The 11288-nt window shown below is 45.8% G+C and overlaps 1 protein-coding gene and 1 non-coding gene across 2 annotated transcripts; both read left to right on the forward strand.

Moving 5' to 3' along the window:
• The first annotated feature begins 1689 nt into the window (after window positions 1-1689).
• Window positions 1690-10671, forward strand: dkc1 (dyskeratosis congenita 1, dyskerin). Its single transcript, XM_088399956.1, has 15 exons — window positions 1690-1805; window positions 3355-3398; window positions 3649-3735; window positions 4044-4135; window positions 4813-4997; window positions 6476-6540; window positions 6813-6939; window positions 7012-7142; window positions 7465-7608; window positions 7676-7796; window positions 8006-8124; window positions 8202-8305; window positions 10030-10063; window positions 10138-10290; window positions 10427-10671. Exons 1-15 carry the CDS (start codon window positions 1790-1792, stop codon window positions 10481-10483), a joined length of 1479 nt encoding a protein of 492 aa, XP_088256082.1. The 5' UTR covers window positions 1690-1789; the 3' UTR covers window positions 10484-10671.
• Window positions 7832-7908, forward strand: LOC148385659 (small nucleolar RNA SNORD83). Its single transcript, XR_015853173.1, has one exon. It is a non-coding gene; the product is annotated as a small nucleolar RNA SNORD83 (small nucleolar RNA).
• Window positions 10672-11288: the final 617 nt, after the last annotated feature.

Below are 11288 nucleotides of genomic sequence, written 5' to 3' on the forward strand. Positions count from 1 at the left end.
TTTTCACCTCTAATTTCTACATTTTTCAACCGATTCAACCCATTCCAACTTTCAAATGTTCATCTTTTGCCTGCCTATTCTACAACTTCTCATCTACCAAAAATTCCAAATTTTCAAATTTGAAATTCAACCAAATTCTCCAAAATTTCGTTTTTCTACTCTAACTTCTACGTTTTTTAACCGATTCAACCCATTCCAACTTTCAACTGTTCATCTTTTTTCTCCCTATTCCACAACTTCCAACTTACAAAAAATTCCAAATTTTCAAATTTGGAATTCAACCAAATTCCCCCAAATTTTGTTTTTCTACTCTAATTTCTACATTTTTCAACCGATTAAACTCATTCCAACTTTCAACTGTTCATCTTTTGCCTACCTATTCCACAACTTCCCACTTACCAAAAATTCCGAATTTGAAATTCAACCAAATTCTCCAAAATTTCGTTTTTCAACTCTAATTTCTATATTTTTCAACCGATTCAACCCATTCCAACTTTGAACTGTTCATCTTTTTTCTACCTATTATACAACTTCCCACTTACCAAAAATTCCAAATTTGAAAATCAACCAAATTCTCCAAAATTTCGTTTTTCTACTCTAATTTCTACATTTTTCAACCGATTCAACCCATTCCAACTTTCAACTGTTCATTTCTTGCCTACTTATTCTACAACTTCCGACTTACCGAAAATTCCAAATTTGAAATTCAACCAAATTCTCGAAAATTTCGTTTTTTTACTGTGGTATATGGTTTTTGCTGCTTCGCTGGTCTCCAAAAAACACTCGGTGATCGGTGGCTGTTTCCCGACGAATGAGCACTTCAGAGACCCACGGCTGATTGGGAAAAGATTTTATTCAACCGATGTCAGAGTGAAGTCTCTCCAAAAAGTTGAGTGGCCCCAGGCATGGATGTAAAAAAGCCCCCCAACCCTTGTCAGGCCCGTATCTTTTATACCTGGCAAGGAGCTGATGTCATGGCTTTGTGCACCAGCTGCGGTTTTCAATCTACTAGTTTACTTCACTCCTAGAAAGGAGATCTTGACCAGCGCTGTTGGTGATGGACGACAACAGCCACTTTACCTTATTATAGGATTGCACACATTGCTGAAACTGAATTCTCCCTGACCAGCAAATATGGAATCGAATCGTGTCACTGACGCCATTCAGTGGACATTGACATGTCATTCTAAGGCCACCTACAGGAATAGAGAGGGAATTCCAAATTATACTTCATTACTCTCATTTCTACATTGTTCAACCGATTCAATCCATTCCAACTTTCAACTCTTCATCTTTTGCCTACCTATTCCACAACTTCCCACTCACCAAAAATTCCAAATCTGAAATTCAACCAAATTCTCCAAAATTTCGTTTTTCGACTCTAATTTCTACATTTTTCAATCGATTCAACCCATTCCAACTTTCAACTGTTCATCTTTTTGCCTACCTATTCCACAACTTCCCACTTACCAAAAATTCCGAATTTGAAATTCAACCAAATTCTCCAAAATTCCGTATTACACTTCTATTTTCCACATTTCTCTAGAAATTCAACTAATTTCAACATCATTCGGCATCATTCCCCAAGAAGTGATTCAAAGTCTTCGCCTTCACACGCAATTTCTCCAGAAATTGCATTTTCTAGTTGTAAATTGTTTTTGAAGACTTGCAGTGCAGTACGTCCAAAGGTGGCAGCAGAGGTTCTCTGTGAAGAAGCTACTCGCACGACAACGACGAAGAAGCGGAAGAAGCAGCTGCCTGAAGAGCGCCTGACCAGTCAGTCACCAAGATGACGGACACGGACGGTGAGTGAATGCAGCACGCTCCTGCAAATGCTTTAATTAATCGCGAGATAGTTGAAATCCGACATAATGCTGCTGTTTTGCAGAAAATTCACCTTTGTTTAAAAACAAAAAAACTTGCTGTGACGTATCAGGTGGCGATTAAGCTGTCTGAATTACCCTCGTAAATCATTCAAAACGACTCTTGTCCACTTTCTGCTAAATACAGTCAAAAATGTAATCGTAACCATTCGAATATTGTTGAAGTCAAGTGTTGTGGGAGCCACCGACGCTGCTTTGGCCAAGCCACGTGTTTACCGTAAAAACCTCGTGAATCGTTTCCACCCCACATGATTAACCCTCGGTCGTCGTCTTCGATTACAACCTAACGTTGTTTTTAGTCATCTTGTTGGTTTTGGAGCGACGAGCCCTAATGTGATGTTTTTTTCCCCTCGACTGGCCCTCTTTTCTTCGTCAGCAATGCGTTAGCCTCTTCAAGCTAGCTGGCACGTGTTGCACGACATAACACGTGGGCCGTCCGCTCGACAAACAAATGAATGTTGGTCAGAAAACACTTGTAGGACAAAGTTAATGTTAAATCATCAGTCATATGACTCTCGTAATGCAGGCATTATTGGTGTAGATTTTGATTTCAGCGGCGTATCTGCGTTTCCATCACTGAGTTGTGATTTTTCCTTTGCTGAGGCTTTAACATGCTCAAATCTTGCAAGTGCAATCCTCAAAAGTTGTTCGTCTTCGGGGCCGAAGAATAGCGGTTAATAATAGATATAATACCGACACAGCAGGACTGGGTCAGCTACTTTTTCTCATTCAACTCGCATTCTGTCCTATTTTTCCATTCTTTTTCCGCCCTCACTAAAAGAGCGTACCAGAGAAATTCACAAAAAAACGTAAACCGGGTAAATGTACACATTATTACAGTATACAGGGGTCCTCGATTTACGACGCTAATCCGATCCTGCGCGGCGATTTAAACCCAGTTTTGGTGCAAGTCGGAACTGTAATAAAATGAAACAGTACAGTAATTGTACTAATTTCACTTCCATGGTGATGGCCTTTTCTTTGATACACTGCGATCAGAGGAGTCTGCCTTACGCTTGAGAGCCATAATGAAAGGCAAAAAGTTCTCAAATTACAACACGCAAGAACGACGCAATAGTCCAAAATGGCGTATACCATTTGCGTGGGTAACGCCGTCTTCCTCAGTCCACAGCCTCTCCCGCGGTGTATTCTTTCGCTGCGTGAACTAATTAGTTCCCCCGCGCGATACGAATCTTACGACGCAAAACCGCTTAGGTTGAAAAAAAAAAAGGCTTTGAATATAAGAGCCGTGTCATGAACATGAAACAACGTAACTTGAATAACGATTATTACAAAGACTATATAATCCCTAAATTAAATGTTATACAAGATAATCTGCTTGATGAAATCCAACGTTAAGACACTCCATCATGACAAGGCAGAGAAACTACACTGCCAAACTTAAAAGCTTTTGATTGGGTTTGAATGGTCTCGGTCGGGTTTTCATGTTGTGCTTTGTTTGCCGCTGCAGTAAAGAAGAAGAAGAAGGCCAAGAAAACAGCCGAAGATGTTGGGGTGAGTGTAAAAGTCGACGTCTTTTGTATTTTTGGCCTTTGGACACTTAACAAAGGGCCCGCTAAATTTGTGTTGTACAAACCCAGAATTAATCTTTTTGTTGTTGTTAGACCTCTAAAGTTGTTCTGCTTAGTCATTAAATATTTTGTTTAATTAATTGAATTTTACTGTGTCAAATATCAGACTTGGAATGTGTCTCCTATGAACGCTCTGGTCCTGATCGTAACGAACCAAAAAACTGTCTTAATAGGAAATCCAGCAGCAAGGGGACTTCCTCATCCAGCCGGAAAGCAAAGTGCCCACACTGGACACGTCGCAGTGGCCCCTTCTCCTCAAGGTAAGCACCTGCAGGCTCATCTTCTTCCTCCGTTGCTCCCGGTGCGACGTGATGAATCTGTTTATCCATTCGCCGAGCGGTGGCCTGGCCCAGCCCATTGCCCCGTCCCCAGTTGTGGGGGCGGGGCAGTGTCATCGCCTTTCTTGACGCGCTCCAGCGTTCTGCTAGAGCCGCGGCCAGAGCGGCGTGGCGTTGAGGGCCGGGCGGCCTGCAAGATGAAATCTGATCTGATCTGATCGCGCCACTTGCGCTTGATGGATTCACACTGCGTGCGTCCCGTACCTAACAGTGGTGTCTGTTTCCCACAGAACTTTGACAAGCTGAATGTACGCACAGCCCACTACACACCACTTCCCAATGGGAGCAACCCCCTCAAGAGGAACATCCAGGACTACATCAAGTACGATGGCGTGAGCACTCCGTTCCCTGCAACGGCTCTCCTCGCCCACTTTTTAGTGCCATTTTCACTTCCTGGTGTGCAACTTTTTGCACCACGGACTGGATTACTGCTAGACAATATTTTCACGGACTGGTGTTGGATGACGTCACGATTTTTGCGAAGAAAACATCTAAAAAACAGTTCTAGAAAATCAAATGTCAAAAGCATGAATAAATCAAATGATCGCCGACTGCACATTGTTTATAGAAGTTTTCTTTGCAAAAATCGTCCGTGTTTGGGCCACAATCCCATTTCTGCAAAACAGACTAATCACAATCCTGAACGTCATTGTTCTGTCTTTCCAGCCAATCATATAGCTGAACTACAACGGAAGTGCGTTACCACATAAACACCACCATCCCAACACACCCTTCAACCCTTAGTTCCATGGGGGGATTCTGTATGCGAACACCACAGTATAACATTAATAATCGGGAATCCACTGTGTATTCCGATGCAATGTTACTTCCGGCATCTTTATAACATCCTAACCCAACAACATAACATGAGTTCTGTTATGTACACATCACCGTGATGTAAAATATTGTAAGTTATTTCTTTCTTGTGCGGGCCGGAGGTTGGGGGCCACTGGACTAGAGCATTTAAGATAATGAGTGAATTTGCCCCTTCCCCTGCAGGTCGGGCTTCATTAACCTGGACAAGCCGGCCAACCCTTCGTCTCACGAGGTGGTGGCATGGATCCGGCGGATCCTGCGCGTGGAAAAGACGGGCCACAGCGGCACCCTAGACCCCAAAGTCACCGGCTGCCTCATTGTGTGCGTAGACCGAGCCACGCGTTTGGTCAAATCCCAGCAGAGTGCCGGTATGCCGCCGCTGCTTTTTTTTGTTTTGTTTATATATAAAGTGTTTGTGTGTGTGTGTGTGTGTGTGTACGTGTGTGTACGTACATACATACAAACATACACATATATATCCGTATATATATATACATACTTACACATACATATATATATATATATATATATACACACACACATATATACATATATATATATATATACATACATATATATATATACAATATACATACATATATGTATATATATACTATATACACTAACATATATAGAGATACATATATAGATACATATATATATACACATATATACGTATATATACACTTATATATATATATATATATATATATATATATATATATATATAAGATGCAAGATGAAATCTGAACATATATATATATATATATATATATATATATATATATATATATATATATATATATATATATATATATATATATATATATATATATATATATATATATATATATATAGTACATACATACATGTGTGTGTGTTTTATGTATAATATACTGACTCTGTCTCTCTCTCTCTCTCACACACACACACACACTCACAGTGGAGCCTCGGTTTTCGAACGTCCCGGTTCTAGAACAAATCGCTACTCTAACAAAAAATTCGAGATTTTTTTGCGTCGGATGTCGGACGAAATTCGGTTGTCGAACCTCGCAAGATGAGCCGAGAGGTCCCGCATGCCAACTGACTCCATTCATTATTACGTTCTTGTTACTCTGAGGATTGCATCAATTCTAATCAGGCCTCCAAAGGAAGCAAGTGCGAGCAGTATAGCCATCCTAAAACACAAAGACGCTCCTAAAGCAATGCGACACTGAGCGCCCGGCCGGCACGCTGCGGTTGCGCTATCGGACAAAATTAAGCGCCCTGCGCACTGATGTCCACATACATGCATACATGCATACATGCATACATACATACATACATACATACATACATACATACATACATACATACATACATACATACATACATACATACATACATACATACATACATACATACATACATACATACATACATACATACATACATACATACATACATACATACATACATACATACATACGCACGCACGCACGCACACATACACACACACACACACACACACACAACAGTGATCCCTTGCTACTTCGCGTTTCGTTTATCGTGGCTTCACTACATTGGGGATTTTTTTCCAAATTAAAAAAATATTTAAGGTAAAATAAAACTTCCAAATTGAGGAAACGTGTCTAACCTTTAGGACAATGTAGTATTGCTCCAAATGCTTCACTTATCGCGGGTGGTTTTTGGAACCAATTATCCGCGATAAACGAGGGATTACTGTATATAAATTTATTGGCGGGAAGCAAGCGGAAGGGCAACTCTTGTGGGTCGGTCCTCGCCTGCCCGTCTCTATTAAGAAAAAGCGGCCTCGCCCACTCGCCCGCTCTGCTGTGTGTTGCAGGCAAAGAGTATGTGGGGATTGTTCGGCTGCACAATGCCATCGAAAGTGAGCACACGCTGGCCAGAGTAAGTCGTCCTTTACCACTCAACCGGGGCGCACATGACCAGGCCCTGGCCGCTATCAAATAGTCACTTCGTTTTAGTCTGGTGTGATTTCAAATCAGATTTCTGACTTTTTATTGTCCTAAAATCATTGTCAAAGTAAATTGCAAAATTATCCCTTGCATTGATTCCGTTGAGAAGTCACTCCAGGGTTGGACCAAGTGGCTAATTGTCAACGTCATAAAGTTTCTCTGCCTTTGGGGCTAGTCGTATGACCCGCAGCTGGCTGTTTCCAGGCCTTAGAGACGCTGACGGGGGCGCTTTTCCAGCGGCCGCCGCTCATTGCCGCTGTCAAACGCCAGCTGCGTGTGCGGACCATCTATGAGAGTAAACTGGTGGAGTACGACGCCGACAGGAGGCTCGGTAAGTGGTGGACGGGATGGAGTGCGTCGCCTGCTTGATGCCCGCTTGACACCGGTGGCAACAATTTTTAAGGCATCTTCTGGGTGAGCTGTGAAGCAGGCACGTACATCAGGACGCTGTGTGTCCACCTGGGCCTGCTGCTAGGGGTCGGCGGCCAGATGCAAGAGCTCCGCAGGGTCCGCTCCGGAGTCATGGGAGAGAAGGTGGGTGCCGCCGTAAACCCAAAGGCGTCAGGAACCACGTTTGTCAGAATCGTCGCAACTGGCTAAGCTGTGATCGGGCCGAGCTGAAAACAAAAAGATGGGCTCGTCCGAAAAGGGGCGTCAACATCTTGCTTGAAGTGTGCGCGTTGCCCCAAAGTGTTGAGTTGCGGCCGACTGGCCATGTCGCACCGCTAATGAAACTTTGGCAAAGCAAAAGTGCAGCTGAGATTTTTTTATGTCTCAACTGCCGACACAGGCGCATCCGCTCATTTTCTTCTCATGTTGTTTCTTGGCCATGAAGTACTGATGTCCCCCCCCCCAGGACAACCTGGTGACCATGCACGACATCCTGGATGCCCAGTGGCAGTTTGACCACAATAAAGATGAGGCGTACCTGCGGCGCGTCATTTTCCCTCTGGAGAAACTTCTGGTGTCACACAAACGCTTGGTGATGAAGGACAGCGCGGTGAGTCTCCATCTCCTCACGTGTCCCGGGCCAGCCGACCGCATCTGATGTGAGCACCGCTCTCCAGGTCAACGCCATCTGCTACGGTGCCAAGATCATGTTGCCGGGTGTGCTGCGCTACGAGGATGGCATTGAGGTCAACCAGGACATCGTGGTCATCACCACCAAGGGAGAGGCTATCTGCACGGGTACGCAAGCGTGTTCATGCGTACATGTGTGCGTGGCCACATGATGACTCATGTAGATCCAGGAGCCCTCGGGCTGTGCTGACCTCCCATCTACCACCCTTGTCTGATGGCTCAAATTGGCTCCTCAAAATTTTTTTAAAAAACTCCTTTCATGCCCAAATGATATTTAATATCAAATCTTTGATCGTCATCTGTCTTTGTCGCGCTAGCTCTGGCCCTGATGACGACGGCGGTCATTTCCACCTGCGACCACGGCGTGGTGGCCAAAATCAAGCGAGTCATCATGGAGCGAGACACTTACCCGCGCAAGTGGGGACTCGGCCCCAAGGTAGCCCGCTGATGATGCGATAATGTGATTCACTCTCGGGATCCAACACTTGACTTGTGCTAGTTTTGCTCCACCAGGCGAGTCAGAAGAAGATGATGATCCAGAAAGGTCTTCTGGACAAGCACGGAAAGCCCAACGGAAGCACGCCCGACGCCTGGAAGACTGACTATGTGGACTACGGGTGAAGCGCCCGCTTTTTTTCTTTGTTTTTCAGTTTTACTCAATTTAACTGAAGACCAAAGCCAAGCTTGGTTCTCTCGTGGGTTGCGTGCCAGTAGAAGGTTCTCTGGCTGAGGTGTGCCATCCTCTTCCAGGGAGTCGCACTGCTTGAGCGTCTCTTTCCGGGTGGCTTCTTTGCCTGCCAAACGGTCTGCGTGCTGTTCTGAGTATACCTCGGCTGACAACTGAGATTTTTTAACAAGAAATTAAGCTTTGAGAAATCATTTTAAAGAAATTAATTTTGTATTTACCGTATTTGCCGGTGTATTGGTCGACCTTTTTCGATCCAAAATCGACCGAAAAAAATCGACCTCGACTTATACACCGAGTCATAAAATTTAACTTCGTATTCATCGCTTCAAATGTGATGGTAACCAAGGCCGTTTCTCATGCATCTCATTGTGCGTTGCACTTAGAAAATTTGAACCGGGCGGCGTGCGCGAGTGCGCGGCCCGCTGGAAGTCGAATGAGGCGCCGCCACCACCTCCGCGGTGCTTATAAACAGCCGATCCGCTCGGCGGGGGCTATTTTCGGCCACTTGGCTCGTGCGCACGGCCTCCCGGATGTGCCGGGCGGGTGCGCGAGCTCGCCGGCCGCTGGAAGTCGAATGAGACGCCGCGACCACCTCCGCGGTGCTTATAAACAGCCGATCCGCTCGGCGGGGGCTATTTTCGGCCACTTGGCTCGTGCGCACGGCCTCCCGGATGTGCCGGGCGGGCGCGCGAGCTCGCCGGCCACTGGAAGTCGAATGAGGCGCCGCCACCACCTCCGCGGTGCTTATAAACAGCCGATCCGCTCGGCGGGGGCTATTTTCGGCCACTTGGCTCGTGCGCACGGCCTCCCGGATGTGCCGGGCGGGTGCGCGAGCTCGCCGGCCGCTGGAAGTCGAATGAGGCGCCGCCACCACCTCCGCGGTGCTTATAAACAGCCGATCCGCTCGGCGGGGGCTATTTTCGGCCACTTGGCTCGTGCGCACGGCCTCCCGGATGTGCCGGGCGGGTGCGCGAGCTCGCCGGCCGCTGGAAGTCGAATGAGACGCCGCGACCACCTCCGCGGTGCTTATAAACAGCCGATCCGCTCGGCGGGGGCTATTTTCGGCCACTTGGCTCGTGCGCACGGCCTCCCGGATGTGCCGGGCGGGTGCGCGAGCTCGCCGGCCGCTGGAAGTCCAATGAGGCGCCGCGATCTCCTCCGCGGTGCTTATAAAGTGCCGATCCGCTCGGCTTGGAGCTATTTCCGGCCTCCCGTTGGTGCCGGGTGGCGTGCGCGAGCTCGCCGGCCGCGATCTCCTCCGCGGTGCTTATAAACAGCCGCATGCGCACGGCCTCCCGGAATTTGAACACATTTCGTCAATAAATTTCGCATATTGAATTTTGAAGTTTAATATAATGCAACAATTGAGCTCGACTTATACAAAGGATATATCATAAAATCGTAAATTTCCGTCGAATTTTAGGGGGTCGACTTATACACCGAGTCGACCTGTACACCGGCAAATACGGTACAAAGGCAAATGGTGTCAAAGGTTCCTCGTTATTGTGAAATTGAAAATGCAGTGGCAATTAAGTTAGGCACTTTTTTTTTTTTTTTTTTTTTTTTTTTTTTTCCTTGTTAAATTTTCAAGAAAATTTTTTGACCAGAGATGTTCCGCTTCTTTAACCTTTGTCTGTTTTTACCCTACTGTAGCGTCACCGCCAAGGAGTCGGACGGGTCAAGCAAGGTAAAGTCCTCAGCTTGTCCATCAGCTTCCCGATGGAGGCGCTCCCCTCGCTCACCTTCTTTTCCTCTGCACAGAGGAAGAGGGAGGGAACTGACAGCGAAGCGGAAGCCGCGCCAGTCAATGAGGAGACGCCCAAAGAGAAGAAGAAGAAGAAAAGAGAGAAGCGCGCCACAATGGAGGCCACTGCAGCGCATAAGGAAACGGCGGACATTGAGCCCAAAACTGAGGTTAGTTCACAATTAGGTTTGTGTTGTTGGAACAGCGTGTGAATTTTGGTGTGGCGTGGCTCATTTCTATCTATAATGCACTTTGCATCAAATAATGACTGTTAAGGTTTAACAAACTTTTTTTCTGTGTTTGCAGCTTGAAAGTGGCAAGAAAAAGAAAAAGAAGAAAGTCAGAGAGGAAGCTTTTGAGTGATGGTTGTGACCATTGCCCAGTGTCTGAGACTGTTTTTTTTTTTTCCCCATACACACCCTTTTGTTTAACTTGTAAATAATGTATTTGATAAGTGCACACGTTTGTGACATTTTAGATTAATCTAAAATGAAAGGTTGATGCCATGTATCAAATGTTGCCATGAATAAAAAAACATGTTTTTGCCTTCATTGACTTTAATGAATTCAAAGCACCAGAACTGACAAAAACTTGGTTTTCCAAGTAGCAATTGGTTCTCCGAACAGTCTCGCTCAAGCTTAATGTTGAAATAAGGTCACTTCCGGTTTTATTTGGGTCACTTCTGGTTTGAATAGAGGCACTTCCGGTCTAGCTTAGGTCACTTTCGGTTTATTTGGGGTCACTTCCGGTTTGATTTGTGGTCACTTCTGGTTCACACTAATAATAAAGGACAGCAATAATAGTGTGAAGGTCTTCACCTTCACACTCATAATAATAATAATAGGCGGCTCGATGGCGCACTGGTTAGCACACCCGCCTCACAGTTAGGAGGGTGTGGGTTCGATTCCACCTCCGGCCCTCCCTGTGTGGAGTTTGCATGTTCTCCCCGGGCCCGCGTGGGTTTTCTCCGGGCACTCCGGTTTCCTCCCACATTCCAAAAATATGCTTGTTAGGCCGATTAAAGACTCCAAATTGTCCCTAGGTGTGAGTGCGATTGGTTGTCTGTCTCTGTGTGCCCTGCGATTGGCTGGCAACCAGTTCAGGGTGTCCCCCGCCTACTGCCCGATGACGGCTGGGATAGGCTCCAGCACGCCCGCGACCCCCGTGG

Source organism: Syngnathus floridae, chromosome 16, assembly GCF_059516105.1.
Source record: "Syngnathus floridae isolate MCC-2025c chromosome 16, RoL_Sflo_1.0, whole genome shotgun sequence".
Classification (NCBI taxonomy): Eukaryota; Metazoa; Chordata; class Actinopteri; order Syngnathiformes; family Syngnathidae; genus Syngnathus; species Syngnathus floridae.